General features: G+C 33.6%; 1 protein-coding gene across 1 annotated transcript in view; it reads right to left on the bottom strand.

The window, feature by feature from the left end:
- Positions 1-24,030, bottom strand: part of SMCHD1 (structural maintenance of chromosomes flexible hinge domain containing 1) — a 144,587-nt gene that overhangs the window by 74,364 nt on the left and 46,193 nt on the right. The window contains exons 13-24 of the mRNA XM_080821520.1: positions 22,489-22,683; positions 20,817-20,930; positions 20,128-20,234; positions 19,056-19,138; positions 18,772-18,885; positions 14,683-14,760; positions 14,484-14,603; positions 10,989-11,133; positions 5,924-6,020; positions 4,411-4,483; positions 2,067-2,206; positions 1,324-1,458 (exon numbers count right to left, since the gene is read on the bottom strand). Of these exons, the coding sequence (XP_080677646.1) occupies positions 1,324-1,458; positions 2,067-2,206; positions 4,411-4,483; positions 5,924-6,020; positions 10,989-11,133; positions 14,484-14,603; positions 14,683-14,760; positions 18,772-18,885; positions 19,056-19,138; positions 20,128-20,234; positions 20,817-20,930; positions 22,489-22,683 (1,401 nt within the window). The remainder of the gene's footprint in view (positions 1-1,323; positions 1,459-2,066; positions 2,207-4,410; positions 4,484-5,923; positions 6,021-10,988; positions 11,134-14,483; positions 14,604-14,682; positions 14,761-18,771; positions 18,886-19,055; positions 19,139-20,127; positions 20,235-20,816; positions 20,931-22,488; positions 22,684-24,030) is intronic.

The following is a 24,030-nucleotide window of genomic DNA, read 5'->3' as shown; positions in this document are numbered from 1 at the left end:
TCACATCTTATTTAGCCCATTTCTCCTTCCTCATCTAGTTACAGTCATTCCTAAGCCCATCTACTTGACTAATGACATATATAAAACTCCTACCTCATCGAATATCAGGTAAATAACCCACCCTCTATTATAATCATATTGCATTTAACTGATTCAAACTCAAGCTGCTGCCTTTGGATGAACATTTTCCAATGCATATTAAAAGATACACTCTGATATTGGTCCTAACTCATCTAGATTCTTGGTCTTCTTCCTGTCACTGCTCTATAAAATTTATGTAATTCCTAATGCTCACCACTCTTTGCTTCCAAACCCAGATTTCTCCCTAACTCTAAGTCTTTCCTTCCTGAATCTTCCTGATTTTTTGCAAGGAAGTATGCTCAAAAACAAGTTGCCCATGTTTACTGAATTTAAAAAATGCATAACAAAAGAAGTGCATAAGAGGGATCTGAAGGTTATCAATATAACCACCTTGATATGAAGTGGAATGAAGAGTCATCTCATTCTAGTGAAAAGAACAAAAGCTGTCTTTTAACCTTTGAAGCTCAAGATACGTTAGTTGATATATAATTAGTAGGAAAGTATCACTTAATCAACTGGTTAGGTTAGGTTATGCATTATCTACCATATCAATAATGGAGAAATCACATTGAAATATTTTCCTTAAGTATTTGTTGTCCCATTTTGCAATCTTAGGAGATCAACTGCTCACAACTGCTTGCCTTCCTCCAGGCTGGCTTCACCTTCCACCATGATATATTATCCAGTAGCAAGTATCTTACTAGAACATTACCACAGAAATCTCTTTATATGAAAATACTAACCACATATTTATTCTTCAAATTATATATATAAATTGTTTATATGTCCCTCTGTGGTGGTTTACCAGACTTTCTAAGAAACAGTAAGAAACAAACAAAAAAAACATATAGATGCCACATTTTTAAAAAAAGACTTTATTTTAGAGAGAGAGACAGCATGAGCAGGAGGGGCAGAGAGAGAGAGAGAGAATCTCAAGCAGACTCCACACTGAGCGCAGAACCTGATGCAAGGCTTGATCTGTCAGCACCAAAATCTGAGCCAAAACCAAGAGCTGGACACTTAACCAACTGAGCCACCCAGGTGCCCCTATAAAGGGTTAATTAAGAAAATTACTAATACCATATGTTACTATGCCATTTCATGTTGCTTTTTTTTTTCGTTTTAGCTAAAAGAATCAAAGATACCTCATTTTTTAAAAGTAAATTTTACATAAAATACTATAAAGCTGTTATGAAATATTTGTATGAAAACAATATAATATCAATGAATAAAACAACTTACAGGTATTTCAATTTTTGCTTTAAGAGTCTGGTCTTTTTTAATGTTCTGTACTTGAATTGCAGCTCCTGTTAAAATACTGGTTCCAGAACTGCTGCAATCTACAACGTAGACTGGAAGGTTTGGAGCACCTAAAAACTTTTGAAAACATAGAAAATAATTTAAGACTCCAATCAAATGTAACAAATTATTCAATAATTGTTGTTTAAATTTTCAAATAATCCACTACAACTACTACTTCTGGCTATAAACAGGAAAAGGTAAAACAGAATTCACCAATATTCTAGACAATTTCTGAATGAAGAGTAATTTTTTATGATTCTAATATTTATGACTTCTAAAACACCAACTTTCTCAACTATTTTTTTTAACTTGACCTATTTCAGCTTTCCTTTTCTTTTTGTGCTTTTACTTATCACCTTCATTTGTCTACGCATCCTTAACCCTAAAAGACATTTCTATCATTCTATTCATAAATTAAATACTTTACCTCAATTGAGGAGAATGGGTCAAGAAAGGAGAGGAGGAATGTTTTGTCTATAAATTTCTCTATGAAACCTGGAATAGGTGATGCCTTTTGGCTAAAAAGTACAGAATGAAGTACCCAAAAGTTTCTCCATGAAATAATCATTAAAGATTAAAATACACTACAAGTCTCACTATAAAGTAGCTAAAAGAGATAGTTATGTCCATTTACTACCATGCTACTCAAAATAAAACCTATATATTATCTTACAATAGCTTACCTTACAATGAACAATCAATTTTGGCTGTGTTGTTATATTGTCTGATTCATCCAAAACTTCTACCTGAAACGGGAAAGCTGTTCCATTTTCTATAACTAAAATTTCAGAATCAGGTTTCACTTTCAATCGATGAGGGGGACCTACCAGAGAATTATATAATGAAATACAGATTCAAGTTTCTAAGACTGAAATATTGAAACAGCAGAAAGAAGAAAAAAAAAAGGCCTTTAACATTTCAAGTTTTAGTATCTTAAAGCCAAGGGGGAAGAAAAAAAAAAGGAATATCCATGTTTTAACTATTTCTATCCCCAAAATGCAGATTCTATAAACAATCAGAATTGTCTCAACTGTATAAAATGTTTGATGTCTTAACTTAGCTTTACCCAACAAGCTATGACATAATGTTAACTAACGCTAGAAAATCACTTAAAGGTGTAAAACCTTAAAAGAGATCCTGGAAAGAAGATTCAAAAAAGCAAAGTTCTTAAAAATACTTTTTTTTTTTTTTATTCACTTTAACTTTACACAATGACTGATTTCTCCAAATCATGTTAAGAAAAAACACAAATTTTGGGTAATAGTGTTCAAAGGATCAGTTCATGTAATGATATAACCAGGTAATTTACTTGTTTGATTGCCCACTACTTTGATGTTATAAGCACAAGTTTCCTCTAAGATTAATCAGAGTTCACACTTTTGTAGCAAGTTGACTTGACGTGCTCTAAAAGCACTGATATTTTTAAATACAATTTTTGCTAAAAATTCACAAAGAACAGATACTGAAAACACTTTACAGTAACATTAGTTACTGTTTATTTTTATTATATTCCAAGCAACATTTTTTGAATGAATAATTGGTTTTTAATGCATTAGTTTCATATATATATACACGAAGAAAACAAAATGTAAAGTTACAAATCATTGTTACAATATTAACTTTTTTATGTTAAATTTTAAGCACTATCTTTATAATCTTCACAATGATCTTAATGAAGAGGGTAATATTATTATCCTCATTTGGTAAATGAGGAAACTGGAATCCAGAGAGATTAAGCTTCTTGTCCAGGTTACATGACTCGGAAGTGGTAGGTTCAGGTTAACATCCTGAGAAATCTGAAACTTCTTGACCGTTATCATTATACCATGCTACCTCCTACTTTACAATTTTCATTCTCAAATTCAAAACAATGTCAAACTACCTGGTTATTAAAAATTTCACTACTCAAATCTGTACCTTTTAGCTAGCCTCTAAAACAAAAGCATTGTGTTTTTTAGTATGTAACAATTTTTTTAAGTAAGTGTGCTTCTCTGTGTGTTTAAGTATGTATGTAAGTAATCTCTACAATCAACGGCGGGCTCAAACTCATGACCCCAAGATAAAGAACCACATGCTCTTCTAACCGAGCCATCCAGGTGCCCTAATAATGTTATTTGTATACTTCTACCAATGTGCTAATTTTGACATCTTTATCGTTTTTTGCTTGAGGGAAACCAAAACAACTTGAATTTGTGAAAGGACATAGCTAGTATGTTTCTTTTCATTTAAAAACAGTATAAAAGGTCATATGTGGACAAAGGTATGATTATAGTATTATTAATAACAGAGCCAAAAGTGACATACCAACACTGTTGTATTTTACAAGTACATGCAGTTATCACTTTGCACAGTACTATGCTAACAAGAACTCATGCATACTGGAACTGTGTTGTCCTCCATCCAGTTACCACAGAATCTTGCAAAGTGAGGGTTTGCTTATATTAACTCATTCAAACCTCACGACAACTGTGAGAAAGTAGATATTATTTCATTGTACGCATGAGGAAATGGAGATATAGGACAAGTTTACCTAGCTCTTAAGTGTCAGAGCTTACATTCAAACCCAGAAGACAAAATATCAGAGTGTATTCTTTAAACTTATATGACAGACTGCCTCTCTAATTAGCCAGCATTTCCTACACCGTGTTACTTTAATGTAACTTCATTACGAAGTTGATAAGTCATTATCAAGTTAACATAAATGCATGAGAAACTTTTAAGATATGAAACATTTAGTTATACCAGAGAAGATAGTTATACCAGTTCTAATATAAGCCAAATTACTCTCTTAAGTGTTATTCCCAAATACATTCTCAACATTCATATTTTTCTCCCGATTATTTTAGAACTTCACTAATGTCTTCCTATATATTTTCCTGTTTTTTCAATCAGTCATTTGTCAGTGCTTTATTTGACATTCAAATGTATTTTTAAGACTTATACCATAACAAAGCCAAAAAACACTTCATTTTATAATAAGAATATTGTTTAATAGGTAAATATTAGGAATATTTCTTAAAATATTACCTGGTAGTAATCTAATTTTTAAAATCTGTGTGTCTTCTTTTAAGCCCGGCAGAATAACCTTCAAATTAAAATTCTGTTGAAAAAAATTATTTTAATTAAATCCAAGTCCTAAATACCTCAGTAGTTTATTTTATTTATTTATTTATTTTTTTTTTAAGATTTTATTTATTTATTTGCCAGAGAGAGAGACAGAGAGCACAAGCAGGCAGAGAGGCAGGCAGAGGCAGAGAGAGAAGCAGGCTCCCCGCTGAGCAAGGAGCCCGTTGCAGGGCTCGATCCCAGGACCCTGAGACCGTGACCCGAGCCGAAGGCAGCAGCTTAACCCACTGAGCCACCCAGGCGCCCCAATACCTCAGTAGTTTAACAACTCAATTCTGATTTATTTTTGCTTTTCATTTACATAACATTAAAGAAATCTATTCTGTAAATGTATACTGAGAAACAGGGTCATTGATGTAAAAGATATAGATGAAAAAATGACTCCTATTGCTTCTTTACAGATAATAGCCTCTTCAAATTCAAAAAGAATAACCTCTGAATAATCAGAATCAAGATGGGCATTATAAAAAAATATGGCAAATAGTGAAGTATAAAATACCAAAAATCTTGGTAGTTATATAAGATATTAATAGAGGAAGCTGTGTACAGAGTATATGCAAACTCTCAATACTATCTACCTTTCCAACTCTTCTGTAAATATAAAGTTACTTCAAAAAAGTTTTTTAAAAAAATCTAGAAATCATTTTAGTTTTTTAGTAAGCTTGTACTACTAAAGTCAAATTTTCCTGAATTTCAAGTTCTTCCAGGAAACTCTGAATTCAGAAAGATGTACAGAACTTGACTTTTAAATTGATTTCATTGTACAGTGCAGTGCAACACAGAGTACTTAAATTCACATGCTCTATTTTTAGTTAAATAACATTTTGATAGAAGAATTTTTAATATATCTTATAGGTTAATGGTGCAGTGAAGAAATGTTATATATTACTTGTTATTTGTCATAATATTCCCTTTAGTCATATAAATCTACTAGCTACTTTATATACCTGATTGAAAATCATCTTATTGGAATTTATATTTTTACCTTCACTAACTTCATCCCCCAAAACACTTTCCTTTATCCAAATACCAAACCCAGTATGTTCATAAATGTGAGCTGAAGTTTCTTATACTTTTGTGTTCTAAAAACAATATTCAAAAATTTTTAAAAGTTGGAGAAAAAAAAGAAACCTAGTACTGGGTAACTGTTGTCAAATGACTCTGAATATGAAAAGACTGGAATGAAGATGAAGACACTTAAAAAATATTTAATTTATAAATGTTACAAAGTAGCAAACACGCTAGTATCCCCTAGAGATTTATGGTAAATTTAGTGGCATGATCCTGATTAATGAACCCCAACCCCATATTGTCATCCTGGTACAAAAATACATCATCCAATTTTAAATTCTCCATTTCATTTTTACCATACAGGAAATAAGCATGTATTAAAACATTTATGTACAATGCTCACCTTGCCCTGACAAGAGTTTACAGGGCCCTTAGCTGTAACACCTCGAATCACACAATTCGGTCCTTTGGTTATTTCTTCATAATGTAAAGATAAACCACTGGAAAAAAGAAATTATTTTTTAACTTTTTCCTTCATTACCTATAAATAAGTTGTAAATGTGTTACGTTCTCATATGCCATTCTCATGTTTAATTCATTTTTCTAATAAGATAGTATTTTAAGAAAAGAGAATAAATAATTCAATAGGAACAAATTCTCAAGAACTTCTTTTACAAAGAAAAATGATCCATAAGTGATAGCACTGTGCCAAACACTGTAAATGATAAATTTAAAATGTAAAGCTTCATTTATTAAATAAGATACAAGGCAGGAAATAATAAAATGCTAGACCATGTATACAGTTCAAGAAAAGGAAATATCCAAATAGGCCAGGTTTAGGGAGATCTTCAGACTTTGCCACATATTTTTTTTTTCCCAAATCTTTCATCCAGTAAGATAATAGACAGTTTCTGACACTTATTAAACTGAATAGCAATTTTATTAAAGTCCAAATAATCAAGTATAGCCTTATGATATAAACTCATTAGAATATACACAAAGATTCCCTAATCTATTATCATGAGCAATTTCATTCCTAAATAGCCTTTGACTACATGTAGGTCATTACAGTGTAAACATTTTACCCCTGTCAAGGACTAAGATGAGTAGGAATAAAAGTAAAAGATACACTATGGGGGAAAAAAAGCCAATTTTTCTGAAGAATGGAATTTAAGTATTTGTAGGTATTATATGAATAAATCATAAAAATTAAACAGCATGCCTTGTTTGAAAAAAGCTATGAATGACGTGTAAGATAAAACAGAATCCCTGGGAAAATGGACATTAAATACACACATCTGCTTTCACTATCTCTTACATCTCTAATTTAAGAACAAATGGATTTCTTTTATTTACTATTAAAGGCTAAGAAATAGAAGGAAAGGAAAAAGAGACAAGGACAACAAAACTTATCTGCTAGAAAACAGGACTTAGTAGTCCCCCAAGAAAACTGAACCCTAAAACAGGAAAGGAAAAAGCTGGAAATCAATCTATGGCCCAGAATTCCTAAGCACCTCTCTGGCACTGGTGGTACTACATGCCTCTAGAAGTAGGGGCAAACAGAAAGGTGGAAAATAAGAATAATGAAAATCTGGATCCCCAGATCTCCCCTCTTGGCCTCTGGCAGCTGACTAGAAGATTAATCTCTGAAAAGGCTAAAGCAGAGAAAATCCAAACCAGGGAGTAGCAGATAAATTTAAAGATAGGGTAAAATCCTAAGAAGAATAGAAGGGATAATCTTGAATGAATGCATATGGATGCTGAGACCTTCCCAGCCCTATTCCCACCCCAACCTTGTTCCTGGAGTGACTAGGAACCTGGACTGCCAAACTGTTCTCCATCAGGCAAGAAAATAAAATTATTTCCAAATAAATATTGGAGAAAACTGCCTAGCCCAAGAAAAAAGACCCTCCAATAAAGCATTACAGACATATATCATCCTGCAGTAGAGTTCAGTCAACAGCTTCTCCCACATTCTGAGTTTCCTTATCAGCCATTCAGATATCAGCAGATGACCAAAAATTACCAGGTTTCTGAAGAGATCAAAAAAAAACTAACAAAAAGCATCTAAGTTGGAGAAATAAAAATTTCCTGTGCATGTAAACTTTAAAAAAAAAAAAACAAAATACAAAAAACTACCACTTATCAGTGAAAAATGTATTACATTCATAAAACAAGAACAAGATCTACCAAAAAAAAGTTCAGAAAACCAAGAAAAACACTTGGATATTAAAAACAGAGCAGCGAGGAGAGATGCCTGTGTGGCTCAGTCAGTTCAGCGACTACCTTCAGCTCAGGTCAGGGCCCCAGGGTCCAGGGATTGAGCTCCCCATAAGGTTCCTTGCTCAGCAGGGAGCCTGCTTCTCCCTCTGCCTGCCGCTCCCCCTGCTCATGTGCACTCTTGCTCTCTGACAAATAATTAAATAAAATCTTAAAAAAAAAAAACAGAGCAGCAAGGAAAAACTCAATGGAAAGGTTGTAAAGATAAAGCTGAAAAAAATCTATCAGAAAGGAGAGCAGGAACACAAAAAGAAAAACAGAAAAATTAGGAAAATCAAAGAAGCACTTCAGAAGGTTCAGTGCCAAAAAATAAGGATCTCAGGAAGGGCAAACAGTGATGGTGGAAAGTAGAGAATAAAATACTTCAAATAATGTAGAGATCTATGCAAAGATTTATTACTATAAAATTTTGCATGCTGAGAATTAAAAGTAGATCTTATAAACTTCAGAGAGAAAACACAAAAATGAAAATTAATGAAAGTGATTTTAAATTTATCAGAAGTAGAAGCTAAAAAGCAAAAATGGAGCAATGCATTCGCAATTTTGAGGAAAGCAAAAATGGAACAATGCTTTCATAATTTTGAGGAAAACAGCGTTCAACTTTCAATTCAATCAAGCAGAACTGAGGCATTTTTGGAGCAATAATTTTCTCTCACATGGACTCCTTCATAGGAACCTAGTCAAGGATGTGTTCAGCAAAAGGAGAGAAACGTGGGATTCCTTCAAAAAACTGGAGCCATGAAAAGTTAAATGCCAAATAAAATACGCCACATAACAGACTCACAATTAAGGAATATTTCTTTAGGGCCCTGAGAGCCATATCTCTGCAGTGTAATCATCAAAAAATGTACAGCCCTGTCTCCTAGTTTCCTGGGCCTAACTTCCAGTCAGCTGACTCCAAATTGCAAATCCCACAAGCAGTGATAATGATACTTAGCCATTTTATCTTTAAAACATGAATGTAATGAGTGTTAGCCATTTATTCATATAAAGGAGTAAGATTTCCTTCAGTCTTTGCAGTCTCTGTATTAGATTGTTCATTATAATCACATTCTGGTTTAATGTTTAGTCAATAGTAAAACTGTTTTCTTTCTCTTAAATTCTGAAGAAGTTTTCGAAGTTGAGGGTAGGTTTTGTTTTTATTTATTTCCCTAACACAAAAGACAGAGGGAATCCCCAGGATGAAGGTGAAGAAAGATCACAGAACCCCAACTACAACAAGCAAAAACAAAACATACAAACAAAAAAATCAGTACAAACTGTAGCACATCATAAGCTCCAAGGGAGAGGTTTCCAAAAATATGAAACTGATAGATTATCTATGCACTCAAAACATCTTGAGAAGAGACCAATTTGGCAGAGAGTTTACAGGTTAATTTGTCACAAACTTAGCAAAAAAAAGTGTAGTAGCAACAAATTATACAATAAAGCGACTAGTATTTACATAACTGCAATAAAGCAAGCTCTAAATACTGACCAACCCACAATATAACTTTTATCAAGGAACAGAGGAACAGGAAGGAAGCTTACTTGCAACAGAAGTGGTATTAAGAGAATATGTAATTGTCTGTAACCATTAAGTCAAGAGATAACACCTAAAACTGAAGAATGAAGAAACAGCAAGGTAAAATTTAGATATATAGCAATAGTTACCAGTAGATTCAAGTAAGAAAGTCAAAAGGGGTTCTCTGAGAAGTGGACTATGGGTGGGGTACAGAGGGCAGAAGGAGGAGAAACTTTTTTTACAATAAGCCTTACCATGCTACTTGATTCTTTAAAGCTTCATGCATGAATGTTTTTTTTAAATTCACATAACATTGAAAAGCAAAAACAAAAACAACAAAAAAACCCACTACGAAAATGGTCTTTGTTGAAGACAAATTCACATGGCCATGCCACCAGGATTTTTTTTAATTAAGTTCAAAACCCAAAATATAAATATGTATGTGTGACAGAGAATACTCCTGTAAGAATATCCTATCAAGGATAGGATGATGGAGTTATAATCAATAATAGGTGTCATATAATGCACTAATATTTTCCCACTTGTAACTAGAAGGATTACTTCTAGGGTTTTATTTTTAAACAAACACATTTAAGTGTTCAACTCTTGCATTACTCTTTAATATTCAAATGTATGCAACAGGTCAAAAGATAATCACTTTTTACAACTTAAGAGAACACAGAACTAAAAAACTCATTTTGAATATTTTTTATAACTATATATTGTTTTTCAAGAACTTAACCATGCTACAAATCTAACCACTAAAGTATCTCACTAATCTGTGAGCTTCTAGAAGACAAATACTATGTTCTTATTCACTTCTATATGTTTAGCTAGCAAATGCCTGGAATACAGCACATGATCAGATGATTAAGAGTGAACAATTACAATTGTTAGATTGTTGGACAGACCCTTTAAAAAAGAAAAAAAAGTGAGCAATTACAACATGAGGGGGAAAAGTACATAGATAAAACAGAAGAAAACATACATAAAAAGTGGGCTCAAAATGACCAACTTGGCAGCCAATGCAAAAAAGAAACACTTAGCATTCATGCTCTTGAGAATGAGCGAGAATTTCCCCCAAGGCACCTTAAAAAGATTACGGGGGGAATAGTGAACATCCTCAATCATATCAATGGACACACTGTTAAGTTTCTGAGAGTTATTTCTTAACATAAGCCAATCACAATACTGTAAAGAACTATTAAATAAAGGTAAATTCTATGGAAAGACCCAAACTTCCATGGAAATCATAAACTTTACTGTTATGGTTCTAAAAACAAATAAAAATAAATTGTATTACCATGTTTAAAACCCATTAGTGAGCAGTACCACTAAGTTTAAGTAGCCATAACTTCATATAGTACTGCCAAAAAAAAAAAAAAACAACAACAAAACGAAACAAAAAAAAAACCCAGCGTAAGACAGAATTATCAGTCTCACCTTAGCAACTTTCACAGTAAATTCAGTCAAAACGTAAACTTTAGTGAAGCACTTTATATATGACACTGTAGTCACAAAGCATAGCTCGGGCTAAATAAATCCCCCAGATATTATGAAATACACTAAACACTTTAAATGATACATGTGAAGTTAAAGACATATAAATAATTTAAGCTAAAAAAAGAAGACTGAATGCTCAGTAAATATGAAAAGTCACATATAGGTTGATCCTTCAAATTACCTTGCTTCAAAAACTGGCTGAATATCACTTCCTAGTTGACTAGTATGACCAAATTCATCCTGAAATTCCAGAGGGATATTGAATGGGACTCCAACACGAAAAGGAGGATCCATAAGACCAAAGGAAAACTTCTCTGGTTTACCCTCTTAACAAAAAAAAAAAGTAAACATGATAATCAAATTCATTATAGCTCAGAAACAGCCATATTTTATATACAGGAAACTATAGTAAAGATGGCATTTTAAATCTTTAAAAAGCTATTATAAATCATATCTATAAGCCACTTGGGAAAAGTTAGATCTTTATCTCACTATTCATAAAAGTAAAATTCCAAAGGTAGAAAAAAATGTTTTTACATTATGAAATTATTAGAATAAAAAGTTTGTAACATTATCATAGGAAAAACTAAGGCAAAACACATTATCACCCCGCCCCCACCTTATCTGTGATTAATTGTAGTCCGGAGGCAGATGATCCTATTTCTGATATACTGTCAAAAGGTCAACAGTAGCCTAAAACTATGTTACCATTCTGAGTTCACTGACCTGACTTCATCTCACCACACAGGCATTTTATCACTTCGCATCATCACAAGAGTGAGTATAGTAGTACAATAAGATATTTTAAGAAAGAAATCTATTTGTATATTTGTATATTGTTATAATTGTTCTATTTTATTGTTAATATCTTACTGTCCCTAATTTGTAAATTAAATTTTATTATATGTATGCATATAGAGAGAAAAACAGTATATATAGGATTTGGTACCATCTGCAGTTTCAAGAAAACCACTGGGAGTGGTCTTGTAACATATCCTCTGTACACAAGGTGGACTACTGTACTCAAGAGCTATGAAAGAATATATTTGATAAAATTTAAAATATCTTATTGGTTAAAATACACAAAGTTAAGAGAGATGCTCCATAGGAGGAAACATGTACAACATATGCAACAAGGGATTAAAATCCAGAATACATAAAAACCTTCTATAAACCAGCTATTCTTAAAGCGTGGCCTCTAGTCAAACAGTTTCAGCCATCCCCTGAGAAACTGTTAAAAATGTGTATTCTAGGGGCGCCTGGGTGGCTCAGTGGGTTAAAGCCTCTGCCTTCAGCTCAGGTCATGATCCCAGGGCCCTGGGATCGAGCCCCACATCAGGCTCTCTGCTTACCAGGAAGCCTGCTTCCCCCTCTCTCTCTGCCTGCCTCTCTGCCTACTTGTGATCTCTGTCTGTCAAATAAATAAAATATTTAAAAAAAAGTGTATTCTAGGGCTCACTCAAACCCAGAAACTCTGGGAGTGATCCCCACAGACCAGTGTCTTAAAAAGCTCTCCAGGTGATTAAGATAGAAAGTCAAATTTGAGAACCACAGCTTTAAACTATTAAAATGGGCACAGCACATGAACAGGTTTTCACAGATGACATAGAGAGCCCAAGAAAGGTGAGAAGAGGTGCAAAATCTAATAACTGAATAATATGACCATCACCCAGGATAAATACTGATGCTGGCCAGGAATGGGCACAAGGAAACCCATGGTCTCATGGTTTGTTGGTGAGGGTTCCCTAGTACAACCTTTTGGAAGAGCAAATATATTTAAAATGTTAAGGCATACACTTGTCACCTTGGCAATTCTACTTTTTAGTCCATCCTAGAGAATTTCCAGCACATGTACACAAAGCAGCATAAAATTTTTCCATATAGAAACATGGTTTGTAATAGCCAAAAAACTGGAAATGATAAAATGTACGTTAACAGTAAATTGCTTCAGCTATAGCATGTCCATACTATGGTATGTGTTTTTCAGCTATTAAAAGAACGTGGTGGGGCACATGGGTGGATCAGTCAGTTAAGTGTCCAACTCATGATCTGCTCAGGTCTTGATCTCAGGGTTGTGAGATCTAGCCCCATGTCGGGCTCCATGTTCAGCGCAATCTGCTTAAAATTCTGTCTCTTCCTCTGCTCCTCCCCCATTTGTGCTCTCTCTCGCACTTTCTCTCTAAAATAAATCTTCAAAAGAGGAAAGAGTTCCCTAGATCTCCACCCCTCGATACACAACCAGTCAACTGCCTTCCTCAGCCCCAGCAACAGATAGAAGCGTATTCTCTGAGGAAGGTGAGAGTAGGGCTAAGAATTGAGGGACAAAGCACTACTAAAAGTGTCACAGTTTGCTGAAAATACCAACTGAAAGATTATACAGTAGGTTGAGACCCCCAAGAGTCTTCCCCAGCTTGCTCCCAAAATGCTGGCAGCCAGGTGTTTACCCTCCTAGCAGAAGACAAGAAGGCTCTACTTTGGGGAATCTAGACAGTCTAAGGGAGAAAGTCTAAAAATTCCCATCATCATCCTAAATGAAATAAAAGCTTTCAAATGTCCTATGATAAATGTAAGCAAATCACCAGTCATGTAAGAAAGCATCTGCTTTATGAAAGGGCAAACATAAAAAAACCCAACATGAAGGAAACAGACTATAAATGAAGTTTAAATGCTTCAAAAAAGACCACCACTATTACTAATAGCCTCAGAGAATTATTAAAGATACTAAATTCATAAAGTAGGCAGAGAATGCTTTGAAAAGTGAACAGAGAATATAAAATAACAGCAGAAAGGAAAAATTCAATAGAAAGTGTAGTAGCATGTCATGTTAAAGAAATCTCCCATAACACAGAAAATTAAGAGATGGAAAGTAGAAAAAAGAATATTAATATACCAGTCAAGATGTCCACTGTCTTAATAACAAAATGATGTAGAAAACAGTAGGAAATCAAAGTAATTCAAGAAAATTTCCTAGAACTTAAAATTTCAGAAAGTAGAACAACAACAATAAAAAGATTCTCCAAACAGCTGGGCATCAGGGAAGAGGGAAGAATGGGGTGAAGGTGGTGGGCAGAACAGCTCACACATGCAAAGGTCAGGAAACAGAATAGCTTTAGGTGTTACCAGCAGCAAGAGAAGAAAATGATGATGGCTTCAAAAATTTTAAAGAAATAGGATTATGAATTTGCAATGACATGGACAAAGCTACCGATCATTATGCTAAGCAAAATAAGTCAGAGAAAGACAAATACTGTATGATTTCACTTATGTGGAATCAAAGAAACAAAATAAACAGAGCAAAGGGGAAAAAAGAGACAAAGGCAAACCAAGACAGACACACAACTATAGAGAACCAACTGATGGTTACTGGAGGGGAGGGGGCAAGAGGATGGGTTAACTGGTAAGTAAGGAGTGCACTTGTGGTGAGCACCAGGTGATGTACAGAAGTGTTGAATCACTGTACTATACATCTGAAACTAATATTACACTACATATTAAAACTGTAATTTAAATAAAAACTTAAAGAAGAAATGTGATTATGAAGCAGAATCATAAAGCCATTGTAAGATCATGATGATCACAACTGGCCAAACATATTTTATTGAATCACCTATATATTCTCCCCTTATTTAAAATGCCACCTTCAGTATAATATGTAGGTATATAGTGTTTCACTTACCTTTAACAGAAAATTTAATTGCTTTTGATGGTAGTGGTCTTCCTGCATAAGTGTCTGCATTACTTTCATTCAATACAACTTGTAATTTCAATGTATAATTCCCCAACTTCTGAATATTTTCTGGACAAATTAGGAAGAAATTAAAAATCAAGTCAACATAATACTGATATAATTTTTAACTTTCAAAATAGTAACTCACCCATTTTTTTAAACCAGTAAGGCCATTTTCCTCCATGTTGACTAATATGTGAAATGATTTCTTTATTTCCATTTGAAGCTTAATAAAAGAAAAAAGAAATATTTATACCTTGAGAAACTGAATATACAACATGAATATGAAATGTCACACTGGCATCAAATATCTTTATTTGTTGTATATTTTTAGGAATTGTTTTGAAACTTCATCAAAGGATTTAAAGGTATCCTATGTGCAAGTGAACTGCATAATGAAAATTATTCACTTGGTTCATTAAAATTCCTTTATTTCAATTCTTAAAAATGTTTCTGTAAATAAGATTCATTGGTATAAAATATTAGAGATAATTTTCTTTTGATATTTAAAATAATTTTCCTTAAGAGTTTCTAAGACTAAAATATCAGCTTATTTATATAGAATTGCTAAGATCTAATGACCTATTGTTATGTGAAAAAAGGAATAAAAACACACATATATATAAAATATGCTACCTTTTTTGTAAGGAAGAGTAAGAAATAATATAAATATATTTGTTCCTGCTCAGCATTATAGCAAGGAACACAGGAAAGATAAGCCAAAAACAAATAAAATTACTACCCAAACAGGGAGAAAGTAAACAGAGTAGAGGGATGACATAACTTCTCTGAAGGTTTATTTCTGACTTTGAAATTATATAAATGACTTAAAAATTGAAAAAGTAGAATTAAAATAAAGCAATTCATAAACAAAACCAAAACATACATCAAGTCGCTGACAGAACCACATTAAAAAAGGATTATTTCAAGTGACTTTGTTTTTTATAAATATTTCTTTTAAAGAGAGGAAGAGGGAATTCAAACAGACGCCGCAATGAGTGGGGAGCTGAACATGGGGCCCAATCCCATGACCCCGAGATCATGACTTGAGCTGAAACCAAGAGTCAGATATTTAACCAACTGTGTCACCCAGGCACCTCTCAAGTGACTTTATTTTTTTTATTATCAGTCAATAAATAAATTCAGCACATCTGGATGATACAAGTCATGTTCATGAATTTTTTTTTAAGATTTTATTTATTTATTTGAGAGAGAGAGAGATCACAAGCAGGCAGAGAGGCAGGCAGAGAGAAAGGAGGAAGCAGGCGCCCTGCCGAGCAGAGAGTCTGATGCGGGGCTCGATCCCAGGACCTGAGATCATGATCTGAGCCAAAGGCAGAGGCCCCAACCCACTGAGCCACCCAGGCGTCCCATGTTCATGGATTATTAAGATGACAATAAATCCAACTGATCTACAGATGCAATATAATCCCTATCAAAACCCAATACCACTTTTTGCAGAAATGGAAACCCAGTACTAAATGTACTTGAAATCTTAAGGGACATAAACAGCCAAAATAATTCTAAATAAGAAAAACAAAGTTAAAGAACTCACATTTCCTTTCAAAGTTTACTAGAGTTATAGTAATCCAAACAGTGCATTACCGGCATAAGAAGAGATATAGAGAGAGCCCAGAAATAAACCCCTGAATGTATGGTCAAATGATTTTTGACAAGAATGCCTAGACTATTCAATGGAGAAAGAACACTTTCTGATTATTTGTGCTATGAAAACGGATATCCACATGCAAAAGAAATTAATCTATATAAATTAAACTCAAAATGGATCAAAGAACTTAATGTAAGAGATAAAACAATAAAACTAATCTTGGATCCAAAAAAAAAAAAAAAAAGCTTCCTAACACTGGATTTGGCAATGACTTCTTGGATAGAATACCAAAGGCAAAGGCAACAAATGCAAAAACAGAAAAATCGGGGGCACCTGGGTGGCTCAGTTGGTTGAGTGTCTGACTCTTGGTTTCACCTCAGGTGGTGATCTCAGGGTCATGAGATTCACCGCTACATCAGATTATGCAGAGCCTGCTCGGGATTCTTTCCTTCTTCCTTTCCTCTCCTTCCCCTTCTGCCCGCCCCCCATATGTTCTCTCAAATAAAATCTTAAAAAAAATACACACACACACACAGAAAAATTGGACTACATCAGAATTACATTTTCTGCATCAAAAAACACCAATAGGTGAGAAGGCAGTCCACAGAATGAAAAGAAAGTATGTCCAAATTATATAGTATCTGATAAGGATTACCCAAGTATAAAGAACACCTACAACTCAACAACAATAAAAAACAATTCAATTAAAAAATGAGCAAAGGATCTGAATAGACATTTTTCCAGAAAGGTAGAGAGATGAACAATAAGCACATAAAAAGATGCTCAATTTCACTCATCATTAGTGGAATGCAAATCAAAGCCACAAAATATCACTTCACACCAATTAGGATGCCTTTTACCAAAAAAACTCCAGAATACATGTTGGCAAGGATGGGAAGATACTGAAACACCTGTGCATTGCTGCCAGGGATGTAAAACAGTGCAGCCACTGTGAAAAACAGTTATGGCAGTTCCTCAAAAAGTTACACATTAGAATTACCATATGATCTAGCAACTCCACATCTGGGTATGTATCCAAAGGAACTGAAATCAGGGACTCAAAAAGATATTTGCATACCAATGTTCACAGTGGCATTATTCACAATACCTAATAAAAGCAACCCAAGTGTCCATCAATGAATAAATGGAAACAAAATATGGTACATACATACACTAGAATATGATTTCATGTATTTTACTATGATACCTAAAACAGTCATATTCATAGAGACAGAAAGTAGAACAATGATTACCAGGAGATTGTGGGGAAGGAGTGATGGGTAGTTATTAATACTGAGTTTTAGTCTGGGATGATAAAAAAGTTCTGGAGATGGGCAGTAGTTAACGGTTGCACAACAGAATAAATGTATTTAATGCCAATGAACTGTATATCTTACAATGGTTAAAATAATAAATTTATGTTATATATATTTTAACATAATAAAAAATATTTTTGATTGGAAAAAAAACTATGAGGTGGGGGAGGCAGGAGAGTCAGAGTCACAGAGACTGGAGAATGCTACAGTACTGACTTTGAAGATGGAGAAATGGGCCATAAGCCAAGAATATAGATTCTAGAATGTGGAAGAGGAAAGGCTGCCCTAAAGCCTCCAGAAGGAATGCAATACGGCTGACATTTTTTTTTTAAAGATTTTATTTTATTTATTTATTTGACAGAAAGAGAGAGAGAGAGCCCAAGCAGGGGGAGCAGGAGAGAGTGGGGGGGAAGCCCAATTTCAGGGCTAAATCCCAGCACCCTGGAATCATGACCTGAGTTGAAAGCAGATGCCCAACCAAATGACCAAGGTGCCCCCATCAATACTGCTGCCACTCTGATTTTAGTCAATGAAACCCATCCTGGATGTATGATCTACAGAGCTCTAATAAATATATGTTGTTCTAAGCACCCCTCCACCCATACACAAAGTTGGAGAAGTACAATGTAGAGGGTGACAGAGGCCAAAAATACAAGTATTTCAATAAATTAAGTTAGCCAAACAGCCAAGGCTGAGACACCTAACAAATTTATACAAGGTATAAATGATCATTGACTAGTTTTTAAATGTTGGAAATAAACATACACTGAATAAAATATTGTGTCTTTAAAATTCATGGATAAGACACACAAGTATATAATGATAGAACAGATTATTAAACATAAGAAGTAAAAATACTTTTAGGCAGTCAAGACAAAAACAACAAACAGGAAACAAACAAGACGATTCAAATTAGGGAAATACAAGATGAGCAATACCCAGTTCTCTTCCACCAGGCCTCTAATTTAAACCAAGTATTTCTAGCCTACAGATTCAGAGCCATAGTTTTTTTTATTTATAATATATTTTGTGGATTATCTAATCTGAATTCCAATCTAGTACAAATTCCTATAAAAATATACACCATAACTTATTTTAGTCCACAGTTACCTACTTGGGAAAATTCAGACTAGAGTTAAAAAAAAACCAAACAGAAAAATCATTAAAAAATTAGTCATAACACATTTGAAATTCTGAACTTAAATCTACTGTGTCTATCAGATTGCTAAATCAATGATTATATGAAGATATTAAAACCTGTATTACACATTTAAGAACAATATTAAAGATCCAAATTAGTTTGCATACTTACAATGTAATATAACTTTGAGCTCAACCAGGAGTTTCTTTGACCCTCCATGACTTGTTCCTGGAAGCTTTTGCATTGCTTCCCCTTTTTTATTCAGTATTTCAATTCTTAATGCACCTATCAGTCCAAAATTTAAAATAAGAATGTCTTAGTTACACCCAAAAAAAGGGGGATGAGCCTGCTAGGTCTTAATACTGCATTTTAATTTGTCACAGTCTTTTATAAATTAAATACATAAAGCACATCAAAAGCATTTTTCCCATATTAAGGGGGAAAAAAAAACATACCAATGGGAGTTCCAGCAGGTCTAATCTCATTTGGCAATAATTCATCTCCCTCAGGCCAAGTTACTGACAATCTATCAGGGAGCCTATTATGAAACAAGCACATTAATGTTTCATGAACTATGTTAATTATGGTCTTAATGAGATAAACAGAAGTCACTGGAAACTTGAATATTTATTTCTGATATATTTTGAAAGGTTAAAGCTAAACTTCTATATGTTAATAATCTATAAATTTTTTCCTCCCTAACTATTACTGTGGCTCCTGTAACAGTAACACAAAATCTCTTGGTATTAAGAGTCAAGAATTGTCAGGATTTGTCCATTTTTTGGTGGTTTTCTGCTCTTTTATAATACAAGTTACCTTTGGAAGAGAAGAGGAACTTTTAAGAATAGAAGAATTATTAGTGAGATTCACTAAGAATCAAAATGACTGCATCATTAGCTATACCCGAGGTACAAACAGGGGTGCCTGAGTGAGCATCTGCCTTCAGCTTGGGTCATGATCCCGGGGTCCAGGAATCAGGCCCCGCATCAGGCTCCCTAGTCAGCGGGAAGCCTACCTCACCTTCTCCCACTTCCCCTGCTTGTGTTCCCTTTCTCACTGTGTCTCTCTCTGTCAAATAAATAAATAAAACCTCAAAAAATTTAAAAAAAGAGCTACAAAGAGTTTTGTTTTTCTACTTTCCTTTACTTCTCTTGTACTAATCCCCCCATCAATCTTTACCAATCTTACCTAACTAATCTTTACCTCTCAACAGTTACTACAATTTTCTTCTAGTTGTAGGTCAAACCAAGTTGTTTTCTAACATACCAGATTCATAGTGCCTCTAACAGTAACACTTTAGATATAGAAAAAGGAGGAAATTTTATACAAAACAAATATAGGAATCTGTTTCACAACCAGAGCTCTCATTTTTTTTTAACACCAAGAAGTTCATCACAATGTATAAATCTAAGACTACAAATGTCCTATTATGTGTCCATAACAACATATTCAAGAACAGTTAAAAGCACTACAATTCATTTTCTGGTTTTTTGTTATTCTTATCCTGCATTTTGAAATGTGAATTACCTTGCCATTTCATCTTCTACATATTTTTTCACAGCTTTCTCAGCAACTGTCCTATCGAGTTTTGCAATTGGCACAGTTTTTATTTCATCATACAGTGCCTGAGGTTCCTGAAAAAAAAAAAAAATTTACATCAACATTTCAAAAAAAAATGATTCAAATTTGCCTGCATAAAAACTTGTTTCTTTGGAAGAAACATATTATACCCTAATTCAGTATATATATCATAATAGCTATTATTACATTATACCACAGAGTATATTTCTATTTTCCAGGTAACCTCCTTAAGCATAATTAAATATCATTCAAATATGAACAAGAACATGAGAGAAGGATAAAGCCCACTTTAGTTTTGGAGTTATTCACTCCTGAGGAAGAATTCTGGCTCCAATTTTTACTCCAACGTGGATGAAATGTTTTCACAAATTTACAAATGCTTTACAAAATCACTTGGACAACTAGAAATAACATACACATGTTTGTTAAATGTTGGGCATCCAGATATTAAGCTTTATAGATTATTTAAAACACCAAATAAGAAACATAAAAATTCATGCTAACAATAATTTATCCAACAGAAAAAACCAAATGCTAGCAAAATATAAACTACAGTATCTTTATTTCAGCATTAAACAAAAGTAAACAGTACCAAGAGACTTTCAATAAAAATTTTTTATTACTTGCTATCTTACCATTGCAATCTGAACCTCTCCTCCTGTGGCATATACTTCTCCATCATGATCACCATAGAGAAAAAATTTTACTATGCTTCCATAAAAGAGAGGAAGTGTCTTGATTGTCTTGACCTAATATTTAGTTATTAGAAAAAAGGCTTTTAGTATTTACTAAAACAGACTTAATATTAATAACTATCTCATAGAACTGTTTCATCCAAAGGAAAAACTCGGTATCAGAAAAATTACTGAAAAAAGCATCCTAATATTCTAATAAAGTTATATTTATTTATATTTACTTATATAAATTTTGCACTTACTCTTAATAAATCTCTGTAAAGACACAATGGCTTCTTCATACAAAAATGTCACAGCTTTGCATGTTTTCTAAAAGGTCCATAAATCCTTCAAAGTTAATTATGAAAGCCAATATCCTTCAAACCCTTTTTCCCCATAAAATGTTGCTTTCAGACTACTGAACAGTAATTACAAACTCTGACAAATTCTTTCTTTTAAATTAAGTGGCTTAAAGCTTGCCAATGGTATTTCCTTACTTGGCTTTAAAAATCTAAGAATAATTTTCATAGAAACTCCCAAGAAGGACTACCATAGTTCATACAAAAATCTACTTTTTCAGCTCATTTCTTAACTATTTCCTTCCACATACAACAGACTGCAGGACAATCCAACTTTACTACTGGCTGTTTTGCTGCACTTAACCTGTGTCATTGTCTGTGCTCAGATTATGGTCTTTGAGAAAGCATCTTACTCAACAACCACACAGAATTTGACAGAAGTGATCACTTCCTCTTCCTTGTAACTCTTCGCGTGACTTCAGGGATACCATATTCTCCTAGTTTCCTTGTATCTCATCAGTTTATCCATTCTATTTTCCTTTGCTGGCTCATCCTTTTCATTCTAACCACCCCCATATATTGGAAAAACCAGGCTCCAGTTACATACGCTACCTCTCTGGTGATCACATCAAATTCCAAAGCTTTAAATATATGATGATGACTTGAATTTACAGAGTAAATGGATGCCCTTTGACCTTTGTAATATTTGTAGAAACACCCAAGTCTCTAACTCTTTCAAGGTCCTTACAAATGCACTTCTTGCCCAAAGAATTTAATGATTTGCTCTTCTCCCAGGCCCATCCAAAGTCAGAAAATCCTCTCTTCTCCCACCAAACTGCCAAAGCAGTATTCATCTCTCTTTCCATAGCACTTATTCCCTTCTCATTTACTATTACTTATATTTAGGTTATGTCTGATTTTAGACTATCATATCCCCAAGGATGAAAGACCTCTCCTAGATCTCTTCATTCTCCGTAATATGGTCAACAAGCAGACTTACGAGTGGGACACTCAATAAAAATTTAATTTAAAAAATTAAATTTAAAAAAATTCATTACTTCGTATCACATAAAAAAATTAAGACTCAGCATTCGAGTAAAGTTTAGTGCAAGAAAAAAATAAAAACCTTGCTAACTGAGACTTTGGGGGAACAAACAGTTTTCTAAAAACTGCCATGCTAAATTATATAATTAAAATCAGTTTGTCCTTTTCATTCTTTCCTGGCTCCTGAGGAACCAAATACATGCATTATTTTGTTGTTAAATTCTAATACTAAATAATAATTTAGTTTTAAATTCTATTAAAAATTGAATCTAGAAACAAGTTAAACCTACCAGCTGTCCTGCTTTGTATATTTTTCCATCCCATTCTATTGCTGAGTATGTCGCCCAGGGGCCCTGCTTTTTAGAAGGAAGATCAGGACGTGTAATTACTCCTTTAAAAGATGTAAATTTTATTTGTTTGTCATACTTTTCATGACAGTCCTTCAGCCATAAAGCAAATTCTCTGTCAATTTTCATTCGCTGCTCCTGTAAAAAAATTTATTTAATGTTCTATGAAATAGAGCTACTAGTAAACAAATATAACCGCAAACACTGTCATTCATTCCTTTTTTCCTCCCACATATCCCACCCTCAGAAAACCTAAAAAAAATTAAAACATGTTCCTGGAGCTTTTTCCCACATAATTTTAGATTTCTTTTTTTTTTTTTTTAAAGATTTATTTATTTGACACAGAGAGAGATCACAAGCAGGCAGAGAGGCGGGCAGAGAGAGAGAGAGAGAGAAGAGGAAGCAGGCTCCCTGCTGAGCAGAGAGTCCGATGTGGGGCTCGATCCCAGGACCCTGGAATCATGACCTGAGCCGAAGGCAGAGGCTTGACCCACTGAGCCACCCAGGTGCCCCTAATTTTAGATTTCTAACAGAAGCATTGCTAAGAAAGAAAATTTCTGCTATCATCTTTGGAACCAAGGTCTCAATGGTTACTACCAATAACAAAGATTTCCTTCCCTTGTATAAATGCTAGAATAAACCAAAAATGATGAACTAGGAGAAAGAGAACTAGCTGGCTGGTTATGGGAAAGGGATAAGCAGAAGGCTCCTTGCTGTGAACCATACACATTCTCAATAATGATAAAAATCTCCTTCCATTTATCAAGCACGAATATACATACATATAGTAAACATAAACAGTATATCTACAGTATGAAAATATCATTGGGGGAATGACTAGGGAGAAAAAAGCCTAAAAAGCTCCTTATGAGGATGATAATGAAAAGAAAGTTGAGAAACACTACTATACAAAACACATTTTTCCTTTTAGTTACATATTATATATACATATTGCCTATTCAAGAAAGTTAAAACATGAAATGAAAATGAAGTGTTTTCTAATAATACATAAGGAAATGTGTTATTTCTTACTGTTCTTTGCCCTATTGGGAGATAAGAGAATTATACTTAAGCATTAGCTGTTTAATGCCTGTCTTTCAAAGAATTAGTAAGTAAGGAAGAAAATCTTCACACTACATGCTTTCATGGAAGATAATACATAAAGTTAAATTTATTTCTTCTTATATACCTTACTCTATTAATATACCATTTCCAAATAAAAATGGGACAAAATTAAAAATGATTTCACCTTAAATTTTTGTGACTTAGTTGGAAAACCAGTATCTTAATCATTAAAAAAATTAAGCCTACCAAATTTTTATACTGTACTTCAATATATAGCTCTTGTAGTATATAATATTGTTCTCATACGCTCTCATCAAATTGACATGCTTCTGTAGCTTCTATTCACTGTCAAGGTCTTGATATTAAGATCTAAATAAAGATCTGTACATTTTATCCAAACACAGTCTAATCAGTTTGAAA

Source organism: Martes martes (genome assembly GCF_963455335.1).
Source record: "Martes martes genome assembly, chromosome: 13".
Lineage (NCBI taxonomy): Eukaryota > Metazoa > Chordata > Mammalia > Carnivora > Mustelidae > Martes > Martes martes.
The sequence above is the reverse complement of the archived record's forward strand: the minus strand, read 5'-3'. Positions and strand labels throughout refer to the sequence as shown.